Genomic DNA, 15,296 nt, shown 5'->3' on the forward strand with positions numbered 1-15,296 from the left:
TGCGACGAAAAACCTAGCATTCATCAGGGAGCTCCTAGTGCCAATGTTCAAGTGATTGAAATATGTGATTGACTATGCGTTCAATCGATCGGGCGTGTTTAACGAGTTGTAAGTGTATTATTCTTTACAAGAGCCTCTTAACATTGCTAATTATATATATATTTGTTGGCTAATTTCATTTTTTCGTTGTAGGGAACAATTGGTCCAATTCAGCGAGTGGTATTTCATTACCCGGGAAGATATTGCAACTTTGAACCCTGGGGAGCAAATCATGACCAGTGTTATTGATGGTTGGTGCTCACTACTACACATACCTTGCATTGGTGACGCTTTTTTAGGCGTTTTTCGACGCTTTAAAGCGTCAATTTTTTTTTATCGACGCTTTATAAAAGCGTCAAATTTTGGGCCGTCACTATTTTTTGACGCTTTTTTTAGTCAATAATTATGACATTTTTTAGCGTCTTCATGGCCTATTGACGTTTTTAATTGTCAACAAAATTGACGCTTTTAAGCGTCTTTGGTGGCTATTGACGCTTTTAATTGTCAATAAATGTGACGCTTTTAAACGTCTTTATAGACTATTGACGCTTTTAATTGTCAACAAAATTGACGCTTTTAAGCGTCTTTGGTGGCTATTGACGCTTTTAATTGTCAATAAATGTGACGCTTTTAAGCGTCTTCCGCGACTATTGATGGTTTTATGTGTCAGTCGATGAGACGGAATTAAGCGTCAACTATTCATATATTGACACTTCTTCTTGTCACCGTCTAATTTCGACTTTTTGATTTTTGATAAAATCGTACGTAGAGATTAATTAAATACACCTATAAATAATATAGTACTACTAGCTATCATTACTAAATCATAAAAAATAAAACATAAATGAAATGTACTCCGTATATAATTAATAACGTACACACGTACTTTTATAAATATTTATATGTTTGATACATATAACGTCTCCATCACAAATACTATAGCTAGCTAGCATTGACAATTTAACTAATATAAACTAGTACGTAATTTTTAGTACGACAAAATCAAAAATACCAAAAGGGATCCGGAAGATAGTAAAAGTCCAAAAAATCGTAAAAAATGCTACGTAACTAGCTAGACAAGGACACTGATCCAGTAGTTTGAATGTGGTAGGGGCTTTAATCATGTAGGCGCAATATCACAGAGACTTCAATCAACATATGAAGGCGCATCTTCAATCAACATTTGAAGGCGCATCATCACCATCTGATGAATCTGAAACCTATAACGGCAAAGAAAATATAATTTATATGAATATATTTGATTAGTACATATACACTTCACAAAAATGTTTCAAAATTGTGCTGAATAGAATTACCCGTCGAAAGGTAAGAAGAGAGAAAATTAGCGAGAGGATGAGACTACTAAACAATATTAGATTCAGGTCAATAAAGCACAAAAACAATCACAATCTCGGAAAATTATAGCGCAAGAAAAACTTGATTAGAGGACAATATTAGATTCAGTGTGTGTTCACTAAAGAAGATTCAATGAAAGAGGCAGATGTCATTACTCGTAAAAAAAAAATCACTACGCCGTTTGTCCCTTGACATTCCAAGAAACTCCTCCTTCGACAAAATCACGCCACTAAATATCCTTCAAAATGTCACAGTAAGAAAAAGACTCACAAAATACTGACTAGTCCCTACACCACCTTTTTTTCTTCTTATGAGAAGAGTTAACAAACTCGAACAAACAAATCTCGTTATAATTTCTAAAACATAGACGAAAGAATTGTGTAATCCTCCTACTAATCCACTCAGCCAACAGAATGAGAAGCCACCATACCAAGAAATCGGTAATTTTGGTAAAATGGGTAGTTAAATTCACGGTACCTCGTAAATACGGAACAAAACATACAGATCTGGAAACACATTACAAGGAGACCAAGAAATTTGAGCTATCTACTAATTCACCTAAACCAAATCATACGATTTGAGCTATCTACTAACTCACCTAAACCAAATCATACAATTGACAAGTAAAGGTCACTAACTCACCTACTGAGCATTCTATGGCACTGAAAGGGGTTAACTCAAACATTCTGGTCAGGTCGAATGAATACGACAAATTATACACATAGCCAAGCAAATTAAAGTCGAATTAATTGGCAAATGAATTATACAAATTATACTCAAGGAAACCCATAATCTCGTTGTCAGGGGGCGAATTTAAGGAAGAAAACAGACCATGAAATCCCAAACATATGAAGTAGTGAGTAATATCTTGGGTGTCAAATGAGACGCAAGGCCAGCTGGCCAGTACAATAAATAGGGAAGGGGGATTTTAAACCTGTGATCTATATTGTCACGATACGTCCGTCATAAACATTATACTAAGACCTGGTGGTAATACTAATACACTCATAATGGAGATGCAGACAAACCCAAAAGCTCACTTAACTTAACCTTCACCAAATTGTACAAAGAAAGTACCACATAATTTCTATCCTCACCAACAAGGGTGTATTTTTTGAGGGGTGGAAGTCAAGGCAGTTGTAATCTGCAATAATAGTGGGCGGAAGGGTATTACAACTTGGGTGGGGGAACCCGCCATCTGCATCGAAACGGAAAGAGCTGGATCATTATCAAGTATTGTAGCATTATGTTCTTTAGTTATTTAGGTTTGCACTACCGGAAGGTAATGTGCTTATTTAAATACACTTTAAATTTAGTTCTTAGTTCTGTACACAGGTAAACCTGAATAGCCTTTGGATTATCCTCAAATACTATCACCACATGGTCTGCAACTCACCAAGTTTCAGGCAATGTTTAGAACACACAAAGGGACATCTAGAAATAGCAAGGGCACATGAAACAGTGTTAATTTTAAAACAATAGTTCCACCCTTCAATTACCAAGCAACACCACAAATGCTATCTCAAGTCTCAGTTATCAAACAACACCACAGATGCAAACTAAAATCGTTAAACCCTACCTAAGGCAAGAACTGTCTATAATCCCCAAAATTAACACACTAATCAAATAAATCATCGTCACTATCATAACAGCACAATTAATCATAAAATCGTGACATTAAACACCTAAAAAAAATGAAAATATGAGCATAAATGAAATTAAAACCAAGCAGAAATCGCATGTTCTGAACAAAAACAAACATTTGGAGAGAAAAATTGAAAAGAAGAGAAAATATTGATACATACCAAGTGTCTGAATAGTCCCGAGCAGCAACTATCTGAATCTTATCAAGCACCGAACTATCTGAAATGGAAACCAATATAGTGAGTCAGTCCAGAATTCGGGATTGGACATGGCAGTGAAAATGAAGCAAGGACAGTTCATGGATTATGGAGGGAGGCCTATAGAAAACTATGCTGCTAATGGTGCTGGTTTAGTATAAGGTATGCTTCTGGCTTAGTTATTTTTATAGGTGAATAATGAGCAGGGAAAATCAAGAGTTAAGACCCAGAAATAAATGGTATGTAGATGGAAGCAAGAATTCAGATCATAGGCATACAATCAGCCAATATTTTAGACACTTCTACTAGACTAACACAAAAACCAAACTCTGTAATTTTCATAGATTTAGTTCGTATTTCCTCTACTGTGGATAGTCCTTTGGGAAGATTTAGTTCGTATTTCCTCTACTGTGGATAGTCCTTGGGCTTGTATGGGGGACTTCAATGTTATCCTGAGGGATGAGGAAAGGTTTGGTAACACTCAAGCTCACTATTCTGAGATGCAGGACCTGTACACATGCTAGGTTTCTAGTAGGCTATTTGATCACCCTGCCACGGGGTGCACTTATACCTGGACAAATAAAAGAGATGCTTCAGTGTGTTGGGCAAAAATGGACAGAGTAGTGGTGAACCAGAACTGGATTGATACACTTTCTTCTGCTGCTACCTTCCTCCCAGCAGGTATATCTGACCACTCTCCCATCATGGTTAGTATGCCCGACTCGGTTGACTCGTTCTTTTAGATACTTGAATTGTTGGGCCCTTTCCCCTCAATTCCATTGTTGTGTGAAAGCTAGCTGGGATGCCGCTGTTTATGGTAGTAAGATTGGTGTCCTGTTTTAGAAGTTAAAAGCCTTGAAATCTATCTTCAAAGACATACATAGGGCTGAGTTTAGAAATCTAAAAGAAAAAGTTAGTTTGGCTAGAACTGACTTGCATACTTGTCAGCTAGCTTTGCAATCAAATCCTGGTGATGCTTCTCTCTTGAAGCAGGAGAAGCAATATGCAGCTGTATATACTCACTTGCGTAGAGCTGATATTAGGACTCTCCATCAAAAGGCGAAAGTGCAACATCTAAAACTTAATGATGACAATACTCAATATTTTTACTCTAGGATAAATGAAAGGAGAATACGAGGTAATATTGGCAGTATACTGGACAAAGATGGGAATACCTGTGTTGGCAGGCAGGCTGTTGCGGGAGCTTTTCTGGGATTCTATCAAAGCTTGTTGGGGACGGATACACCAGTTATTGAGCCACCTGAAGAACTTTTTATGACAAGTTGTCTCACCAGTCAAGAGCCAAGTATTCAGCTTTTATTTATTTTGCTAGAAGAAAACTGAAACGTTAAAAATGTCTGACTGACTTCATGATAAATATTTGCACAGGAATTTGAGTATTTAAGATATGTATACATACATGTGGCATTATATTCATATTTTACAAAGTTTCAAAGACACTAATCAATCATCTACAATTAGTAGAAATACAAATTCCAATATTACTTTGCTTCTTATATCCTTTAATTTTTTACAGGATGTACTTTGATTTATATCCTTATAATGCCTTATTATATATAGAGCGGAAGAAAACAGATGAAAGCACCATAATGAAAGGAGAATAACCTTGCAGACCAGATCACAACAATGTCCTTCCTGAAGTTGTCGCAACAGAACGGAATCCTTTGTAACTACAAAACATAAACAAAAAAGATAAGAATCTGAAGGGAAACATATAACCCGCTTTCTTGACACAGATTTTCATTCGGTGAAGATTATAAAAAAAGAAAATCAGAGTGCACAACTGAGCACCATAACCGAAATAAAAGTCGGGCAGACAGCCTTTTGGGTAGTCCCAGGCTGCTAGCAATAAGTCAGCAACAGATCATAAGGCTGCAACAACTCTACAACGCATAAGCCTTGTACCAGTTTTGTTTTATTTTAACTAAAAGATTATAATTTAGTTAAAAAAATGATTATAATGATTAAAGATTATATCTTAATTAAAAGATAATAATTGAATAAAAAGAGTTTTGTTTCCTTATTTAACCAGATTCTTTTTGGAGGGAAAACTATTGAGAATTTTTATTCAACTTAGTAGTAAGAGAATTTTTATTCAACTTAGCAGAAAACCATGCTGTTACTAGAACCTTTGATAATTGCTCCTAACATTTGCAGCACCATATAAATTAGAGTTTATCTCACCAGACCAATTGCAGTTAATAAGTAGTCCATTGAAGTTAACAGACACATTAGTAGAAGAAACAATATGAGGGATACTTTCGCGGTAGCTATTTGATATCCAACTTCAAGCTGATGTTCTGTACTTTGAAGTTAACATACACATTTGAAGTTAACAGACACATTTGTTGTATATCTAATTTCCCTGGCTTCTTCGAACCAAGAAACTGTTTACCTTGATTCCGCACAGCGGCAGTTGAGTGGAATAAACTCGAGACGGTTCATGAAGACTATGTTATGGTTAATGTCAATGAATTTGAACCAAAAAGCCCAAGTGCCACAGAAGCACCAACCGCAGACACTAACCTGAACTATCCTAGCCTGAGGAATTTTCTTTGCACACTCAATCATCAACTCCGTCCCAAGGGGAGCAGCCCCAGAACCTACTTCCTTTAAAGACGACAAATCATACTTACTAACTACACTTTCCTTAGCCAATGCTAGTATAATAGCAGGAACCACCCATAAGTGTATCACCTTATACTTCTCAATTGCTTTCAACATCATTTCAAAATCAAACTTTGGCATTGAAACTACAGTACTACCTCTTTATAATTCAGAAAATGTAATGACGGCCAGACCAAACACATGAAACATAGGAATTACACATAAGTAAACATTGTTCATTTCACCCTCAGCCTCTTCATCTAAAGTAATCATTAGTGCAGCAACAATGAAATTCCTGTGTGTCAATATCACACCTTTGCTAACACCAGCAGCAACAATACCAAGAAACGCTACAATGTAATGAATTGAATTAGGGGCTAAAACTAATACAACATGACCCTTTTGAACACCCAAATTAACAACTCCAATTTGAATCTGAAAAATTCAAACAAAAACCCTAATTTCATAATTGACCTAAAAATCAAACGAAAAATAAGAATCAAAATTAAACAAAGAATGAAATCAAATTCAGAATTATGTCCCGAGCACCGAACTATCTGAATCTTACCAAGCACCAAACTATCTGAATATGTCCCCAAAGCAATAACTTAATAATCTTTGTTGATGATCAAAATTAGGAAGAACGCCCATAACCGGATTAAAGCAATTAAAATTACCATCAATAACATACAACTAATTGAAAATGAATGAGAAAACCATACCTGTGATATAATAAGCAGATTGTATCGTCTTTGTGGTTGAAGAATTAGAATCGATTGGCAGCTTGAATCATCTTTGATGATGATCGAACGAAAAATTAATCATAAAATCGTGTATTTTGAAGATTAGGGTTTTTTATCTATTGAAGAAATGGAGTATGTAGTAGCGGTGCGTGATGATAGAGTAAAGATGTTAGCGGGCAGTTTTAGGTGAATTTAGAAAATTGCACCATCCTATTTAGTATATGTGACGGGTTTTCCAAAAAACAAAAATTGGAGGGTTATTTACGGTCGACGCTTTATAAAAGCATCAATAGAGAAGTGTCATCAATGCAAGGGATTTGTAGTAGTGGCTTGCTACTCAACCACATCATGAAACCTTCGGACATATCCCGTTCTTTCTTTGGACTAAGTCACACTGTAAGTTAAAATGTTACCTTTGTGTGTTAAAATTACACATTTGTCCGTTAGAATTATACTTTTTAAAGTTAAAACGTTGGTTTTGTATGTTAAAATTGCACATTTGTCCGTTAAAATGATACTTTTTGCCGTTAGAATTACACTTTTGATTGTTTAAATTATACTTTTAACATCTCCCTTCTGAGTTAATTCTAACACTTTTTTTGGTTAAAGGCTCACTTTATTTGTATAAAATAGTTCTTTTAATTATCTGTTCACGCATTTAACACTTTTCAAATTACAGTCCCCTGCAATTATGATTTGGGACGCTCAAAAGCTTGGGAAAGTGTTGAACAAAGACGAAGACATTTTTGGTGGCTGGGATTCATGGGCTGAAATGTGTCGTGCCCCATTCCAGCTTGATACGGACATGGTAGGTAACAAAACATGTAATCTTGTCTCATGGTTTTTAAGTTTTAATTGTTCTGATCTTAGCAACACATGGTGCGATCTTTCTCCCGTTTTATCCGGCGACGGTGATCACTACAGCTGCGTGTGCATCAACTTTCTCACCGAGCAGATTGACTACCTCGACAACCGCAAGTACGATGACCCAATAGAAACGCTCCCTTACGGAGGGATAGCGCGTATTTCCGTAAGTGGCCGATATCTACAATTACTCTTTCTTTGTTAAAATTACAGTTTATCCATTTTTGGTTGGAGAAATCCCACTTTTGATTACCCTTTTGTTAGAATTACACTTTTCTTTGCTAAAATTACAATGTAGTATGTTAAAATAACACTTTATCTTGTTAGAATTACACTTTTCTCAGCTAAAATCACACTTTTCTTTGCTAAAATTACAATGTAGTCTGTTAAAATAACACTGTATTTTGTTAGAATTACACTTTTGTAAGCTAAAATAACACTTTATTCTGCTACAAATCCCACTTTTGACCCTTTGGTAGAATCACACTTTTGTTGCTAAAATAACACTTTATGCTGCTACAATTAGACTTTTGTCTAATAAAATCACACTTTTTTCTGTTAAAATGTCACTGTTGCCTGTTAAAATAACCCTTTATTTTGTTAGAATTACACTTTCCTCTGCTACAATCACACTTATGTTAGTTAAAATAACACTTTGTGCTGCTACAATCACACTTTTCTTTTGCTGATATCTTAAAAGTCAACGAATTTTAGTGGGTCGTACTACGTTAACTCAATGACGTTTTTTTGTGTCCAGGCAAATATAATGGGGAAGTATTTGGTGTCTAAAGGGCTGTCTAAGGGGGCAAAGGTCAGCGGGTTCAAGATTGTCAACATTGAGTTCAAATTTGGCAAGGTCAAGGGTATTCGAGAAATGACTGTGGTGTTTTCATGATGCTACATATGATGTTCTACCGCGGAAGCCCTTTTCAATGTGACCTCGGGAAAGAGGATGCTATGAGTTTGTACCGTGCTGAGATTGCTGCAACACTCGTCCTCTGTGACATTAACAGTATCAGAGAAGATATCCTGACCAGGGTTGGTTTTTTCAAAACGACTGCTGGACATCCGTTGACAAGAAAGTTGAATGCTGTTAAGAGGAAAACAGATGATGACATAGGGCCGGAGTCCACAAAACGTGCTCGCGTAACTGAATTTGAAAAGCCCGTTCTGGAGGTGACGCCGGTTGCCATGCGCATTCCATCTGGTCAAGCGCTATCAGCCGTCAAGAGCCATCCCCGTGGAAAGGGGGACGGGTTGGGCTGCTCTCTCGACTGTGGTAGAGGTGGTCTCAACACAAATGTGGTGTCGAAGCTGCTCCGGGGCAATCAGGCGTTAATCAAGGATATTAAAAACAGGAGGAAGCATGTAGCCGACTATTGCTTGTTAGATGACCACACTTATGATGAACGGTCTGTCACGCTGGCTTAATTAACGCCTTCTTTATTCAAGGATACTCAGATTATTTTTGACATTTATTTTACTTTAATTAACGACATCTTTAATATTACGGAGTGCAGTGAACAGCTGGTCTGGTACACCCGTCACGCAACGCTTCGGAGAAAAGACATTATGTCCTTGATGCCTGAAAACCTTATGTCGTTAAATGTGATCGAGTGCTGGTCGATTTTGATGAACCATTTGGAGAAGGAGGAATATGGCGCCCAAATGAGGATGTCATTCTTTGGTATACGTCACATGGTAATTCCATTTATCATTGCATAATATTTATGTCCACTTGTATTACACCTTTGTTGCTTAGAATGTCACTTTTCTTAGTTACAGCGTTTTAATGTGAATGTTTCACTTTAGTTCTTTTAATCCACAAAAGTGTCATTCTAACGTGTGAAGTGTAATTTTAAGGGACAATAGTGTAATTTTAGGTGACAATGTAAACACAGTAATCATGTTCACTATTGCCTTTTCAAGGATTTACTGTTGCGTATGCTCGGGACGTTTGAGCAACCAGGCACACAATCAGACAGCAACTATGACGACCTGTACCAGATCTGGGACACCTTCATCGTCGACAGCGACCGCACCGTTAACTTGAAAACAGACTTGCTATTTGTCCCGTTCTGCATTAACGACCATTTTGCATGCGTTTGTATCAATCACAAATCAAATACAGTCGACTTGCTGGACGGGCAAAGGCATTCTGACTTGAAGAAGTCGCAGTTTGGCAAAGCAGCGCGTTTAATTGTAAGTTATTTTCGATCGCTTTCTTCCGAATGCTATCTTTTTTGTTCAATCAGTTTTTATAGGGTAATTATGTACATTTGCAGTCTAGCGCAGTGAGTGATTATTTAGAATCACGGGATAAGGAAAAGAAGAACACTAGGGCACGGGAAATTCCTAATTATGTGTTGCGCCAGATACCTTTCAGCGGGATGTCACCAACTCTCAACCAACCAGAGTCGGGTCTGTTCACCATGATGGCGATGCTCTTATACGAGGGTCTTCCTTTTCAGCATGAAGATCTCGAGAAGAAGAAATCACGGCGCTATTTGGTGATCCAGCTGGTAGCTACCCTCGTTCTGGCAGACATGAACATTTTGCGCGAAGGTGTGCTCGAGAAGGTCAAAGCTTTTGTTAGCACGAAGGACAAACTGTGGAAGGTATTACAACAGAAGCGTAGACAGCCCCGTCCCAATGTGAAAAAATAACAACCTTAATTTAGTAGTTCTGTTTTTGTTGGAATATTCCCTTGGCTATGTAAACACTTATTTCATATTTTGTATTATTTGCAGCTGTTAGCAAACTTAATGTAGACAGTTATTTTTTGTGTAAATAATCTTACGACATTCTATAAAAGAATGCCTTTTCCTCTCAAGCAAGACGCAGCCACAACTGTCTTTCAATGTATCTACTTCAACAATATAGAGTAATATGTTAGCTAAATCAGTCAGAAGAAAGTGGGACCGTAATACACAAAATTGTAATTGTAACCTTGAAGTGTAATTCTAACAGGCCATATCGGTGACATTTACCTTACATTACATAAAATATAAATGTAATTTTAAAAGACGAAAGTGTCATTTTAGTAGTTTTATTTATGAAAAGATAGTAATGTTGTTTTACCTATCTGAAAGATGTTGCAGTAATAACTGTGTACTTTGAAGAACAAAATTTGTCATGATAGTCAAGCGTTACATATTTTAACTTAAAAAAAGTGTTACTGTAAATAACAAATTATTTAGTTAGAATTACATTTTTTAACTTAAAATTACATACTTTGAAGAAAATATTTAAACTTACAAAAGTGTAGTTTTAGTAGAGAAAATTGTAATTCTAACTGAATAAAGTGTGATTTTAACTAACAAATTGTCTAATTGCAGCAGAGAAAAGTGTCATTCTAAGGCAAAAAAGTGTTACTGTAAATAACAAAAGTGTAACTTTAAAATAGAAAAATGTAATTCTAACTAAATAACTTCATCAAAATACATTGTAATACCAACGGCGACCAGTTGTCTTCCTGGCAGTTTGATGTCTAAACACAATACGAAACATCATGTTGTACCTCGTATTCTGTGTAGAGATCCCAAAAAATTGCACTACTTATTACGTCTTAAATTGATTATTCTAAGATGCCTGCTTCTTCATCTTCTTCGTCTTCTTCTCCTTCTTCTTCGTCTTCTCCATCTTCTTCTTCTTCCGACGAGGTTTCTGACGATTGCGAGTCTGGCGGGTGCTCTGCGAATGGGTTAGGGCAGTTCCTTTTGTCATGGTTAGCTAATCGCTTGCAGTTTTTACACATACGTTTTGGCTTCCTTGCCAAAGCAACTGCTTTTTCCTTCTTCGACAACATTCTCTTTCCGCTCCCTTTGTTCTTGGATTTCTTGGGCGGCAAAATGGTTATCTCCTCAGTAGGAGAACATCCAAGAATTTTCTCCAACTGTTGACGTTTATTCAATGGTGATCCTAATGGTGAGAGTTTCTCCTTAAACTGTCTAATTAGACACGAGAAGTTCTCGACATCATTCTTCAATTTGCCCATGAGCAACCCAACTGTCTGATGAATCTCCGACCACATTACTGACATCGCAATCTGTTTTCCATCTATTATATCAATGTCCTCAGTTGCTTCACCATTACTATCGAACATTTTAGACAACCTTGCATCTTTACACCATCTTTTAACAATACATTGTTCTGGAATAATCTTCACTCCGTTTGATGAGTAAATCCATATGACATGCCGGCAAATGATGCCTTTCCTCTCAAGCATTCTGCAGCTACAAGTGGCTTTCAGTGTATCTAGTTCAACATTATAAAGTAATATGTTAGTTAAATCAGTCAGACGAAAGTGTGACTGTAGTAAAACACAAAAGTAGCATTTTAATCAATAAAATTGTGATTCTAACGGATAAAAGTATAACTTTAATCAATTTGTAATTTTAACTACCCAAAGTGTAATACTAATCAATAAAAGTGTTATTCTAACTGATTAAAATATAACTTTAGCAACCCAACGTATTATTTTAACAACCCAACGTATAATTCTAACAACCCTAGGTGTAAATCTAATCAACAAAAGTATAATTTTAACGGATAAAAGTATAATTTTAGTAAACAAATGCTACTGAGAATGATACCTGGGCAGTATGTGACCTCATAATTTCTCTCCCTGCTTGCATCTCTTACAGTGGTCACTTCTAAAGAGCCACACTCAGTGAATCCTCTACTTTTACAAGTACCAATTGACCACTTGGCCTCTTCTTTAAATTCCTCGAATACTTTATGACTGTACACTTCCGCCCCGTGCACTTTAATAGCTAGATGCGTTGATATTTCAGGGAAACGTATCATTATAATTGTCAACTGCTTTACGTGTGTGTCTTTTTGCTTTCCATCGCGCTGTCAAAACGCATCGTAAACTCAACTAATGTTCCTGACTTACTCTCAAATCTCTTAAAAAAACTATTTTCGCTCTCTGATCTTTGGGTTGTCCTCATAACACCTCCCATATCTAGGTCCCTACAATGAGCCATAACCCACTCGCCTCCTTTTTAGCGAACATTTCTTGGAACTACCAATGTTATTAACATTGTGTTCCCTGCCAATTTCTTCCCATTTTGCATCGAACTCTGCCGGTTCAATGTCTTCATCCCAGATTATGGCATTCAATTTCTTTAGAAACACTGAATAATCATCTCTCGCCATTCCATACTTGCTTGGAACCTTGTTCATGATATGCCACATACAATAGCGGTGGCGCGCTGTCTTGAACACCAATGTCACCGCTTTAAGAATACCAAAGATCCCGATCGGTGATAATGTACTTAGGCTCTTTGCCACCCATCGCACCCAGAAACGGGTGAACACCCATTTAAACGAGTCCGCATCTTCATGAGCAACAAGCGCTCCACAAAAGTGACCGACCGTTTATGATTATCAACCCCCGTGAAAGGTGTGAATGACATGTCATACTTATTGGTGGAATACGTCGGATCGAATGACACTGCATCCCCAAAAACTGAGTAGTTCCTTCTAGCGATCTCGTCCGCCCATATAGCTTTACTAAGGCTACCGTCAGAATCAACATCATAGTCAAAGAAGAACCCTGGTCTAGTAACAGCCAATTCCTTAAAGTGGTCCACGAACATCTGACCGTCCCGTTCATGAATGTAGCATTTCACATCCCTGTGAAAGTTCTTAAAAGAATTCAAACTAGCACCGATGTTTTCAAACCCATTAACATGTTCCTTCAGAATTTTGTACGTCTTCGTAGCTCCTATCTTCAGCTGTTGATTAATGACAATCTTTTAGATTTACAGATTTCATTCATCAAAAACATAATTAAAACAGATACAAATATATCAGTTCAAAAAAAGAAAATTGTTGTTTTAACAATAGAAAATGTAATTGTAGACGCAAAAAGTGTAATTTTAGATGACAAAAGTGTAATTCTAACAAAATAAAGTGTAATTTTAATCAAGAAAAGTGTAATTCCAATCAACTCAGCCTTGAATTATAAAGGATTATCATTTTGTGATAGTCTGTTATGTTGCATGACAACTTTTGAAACTCTCTATCTCTTGCTGATAGAGAAAACAGATACAAATGTATAAGTTCAAAAAAAGAAAAGTGTTCTTTTAACAAGAAAAAATGTAATTGTAGACGCAAGAAGTGTCATTTTAGTTGACAAAAGTGTAATTCTAACAAATTACTGTGAAATTATAACATAAACAAGTGTAATTTCAATCAAGACAAGTGTAATTTTAATTAACTCACCCTTGAATTATAAAGGATTATCATTTTGTGATAGTCTCATTATGTTGCATGCCAACTTTTGGAACTCTCTATCTCTGGCTGATACGAGTTCATGGTTGTGCCCACTGTGGAATCTGTCAATTCGTAATTCCCCCTTCATCAAGAACAGCCTAATCCTCGCTTTGCAACCAACACGCCTGACTTTGTGTCTCCTACCTGAGTCCTGGCCGCCACTACACTCCAATTGTCCCTTCTGTTTGAACCCCTCCCGGTTGCAAACCAACAGTTTAGATTTGATCTCGCCTCCACGCCATCTCTTAGTTGTGTACTTACGCACATCAAAACCACAAGCAACAAAGATAAATTCTATAAAATGTCACTGTTTCCTCTATTTCCAGGAATTCCTGACCAACATACGGGGTGAACTTAGCTTCAACATCTTTGCAAAATTCTTCTTCGTTCGGCTTTTGTTTTCCATTGTGCTCAATATTATCTGACAATAGCGTAATAATTATCAATTGTTTTCATAACAACTTAAAGTAACCCATAAATTTGTTCAAATTATATATTTCTTAAAATTAGACTTTTCGTAGTTATAATTACACTTTTGCCTGTTAGAATTATACTTTCTACTATTACAATTATAGTTTATAAAGTTGCAGCTTTTCTGTTACAATCAACCCTTTGGTTGTTAAAATTACACTTTTCTTTCTTACAATTATACTTGTTTCTATTAGAATTACATTTTGAAAACTGTCAGAAATTGTCTTTTGCAATCACACTTTTGCCTCTGTTAAAATTACAATTCAATCTGTTAGAATTATACTTTTTATTATTACAATTATAGTTTATAAAGTTGCAGCTTTTCTGTTACAATCAACCCTTTGGTTGTTAAAATTACACTTTTCTTTCTTACAATTATACTTGTTTCTATTAGAATTACATTTTGAAAACTGTCAGAAATTGTCTTTTGCAATCACACTTTTGCCTGTTAAAATTACAGTCCAATCTGTTAGAATTATACTTTTTATTATTACAATTATAGTTTATAAAGTTGCAGCTTTTCTGTTACAATCAACCCTTTGGTTGTTAAAATTACACTTTTCTTTCTTACAATTATACTTGTTTCTATTAGAATTACATTTTAAAAACTCGTCAGAAATTGTCTTTTGCAATCACACTTTTGCCTGTTAAAATTACAGTCCAATCTGTTAGAATTATACTTTTTATTATTACAATTATAGTTTATAAAGTTGCAGTTTTTCTGTTACAATCAACCCTTTGGTTGTTATAATTACACTTTTGTATGTTACAATTATACTTGTAATTATTACAATTACAGTTTGAACACTGACATATTTCGTCTCTTACAATAACACTTTTACCTGTTAAAATTATACTTTTATCACATATAATTACAGTTTTATAAGTTATACTTACGATATTGACAATTTTAATTTAAGATACAAATATTACACTTTTGAAATTCAATTCTACCATACTAATTACAATAATACTTTGGTGGCTTACATTCACACCTTTTGCAGTTAAGATTACACTTTCATCGAATTCACTGTTATAAATTTCAAGCCTGACACTATGATGTTGAACT

The 15,296-nt window shown here is 35.9% G+C and overlaps 2 protein-coding genes and 1 long non-coding RNA gene across 9 annotated transcripts; 1 reads left to right on the top strand and 2 right to left on the bottom strand.

The window, feature by feature from the left end:
• Positions 1-900: 900 nt before the first annotated feature.
• On the bottom strand, positions 901-6,843 carry LOC141633380 (uncharacterized). 7 transcript variants are annotated; one of them, XR_012538148.1, is made up of 7 exons: positions 6,587-6,843; positions 4,863-4,927; positions 4,412-4,565; positions 4,170-4,316; positions 3,808-4,070; positions 3,201-3,258; positions 901-1,259 (listed from the first exon to the last, which is right to left on the bottom strand). It is a non-coding gene; the product is annotated as an uncharacterized LOC141633380 (long non-coding RNA). The 7 variants fall into 7 exon arrangements; XR_012538150.1 differs by having other exon boundaries at positions 4,412-4,497; positions 6,587-6,842; XR_012538149.1 differs by having other exon boundaries at positions 4,412-4,505; positions 6,587-6,842.
• A 2,303-nt stretch (positions 6,844-9,146) lies between these two features.
• Positions 9,147-10,298, top strand: LOC141627010 (uncharacterized). Its single transcript, XM_074440531.1, has 3 exons — positions 9,147-9,172; positions 9,401-9,673; positions 9,757-10,298. Exons 1-3 carry the CDS (start codon positions 9,170-9,172, stop codon positions 10,135-10,137), a joined length of 657 nt encoding a protein of 218 aa, XP_074296632.1. The 5' UTR covers positions 9,147-9,169; the 3' UTR covers positions 10,138-10,298.
• A 576-nt stretch (positions 10,299-10,874) lies between these two features.
• Positions 10,875-12,280, bottom strand: LOC141632787 (uncharacterized). Its single transcript, XM_074445300.1, has 2 exons — positions 12,067-12,280; positions 10,875-11,728 (listed from the first exon to the last, which is right to left on the bottom strand). The coding sequence occupies exons 1-2, from the start codon at positions 12,278-12,280 to the stop codon at positions 11,049-11,051; spliced, it is 894 nt and encodes a 297-aa protein (XP_074301401.1). The 3' UTR covers positions 10,875-11,048.
• Between the last annotated feature and the right edge of the window lie 3,016 nt (positions 12,281-15,296).

The sequence above is a fragment of the Silene latifolia genome, chromosome Y (genome assembly GCF_048544455.1).
Source record: "Silene latifolia isolate original U9 population chromosome Y, ASM4854445v1, whole genome shotgun sequence".
In the NCBI taxonomy this organism is placed as follows: Eukaryota; Viridiplantae; Streptophyta; class Magnoliopsida; order Caryophyllales; family Caryophyllaceae; genus Silene; species Silene latifolia.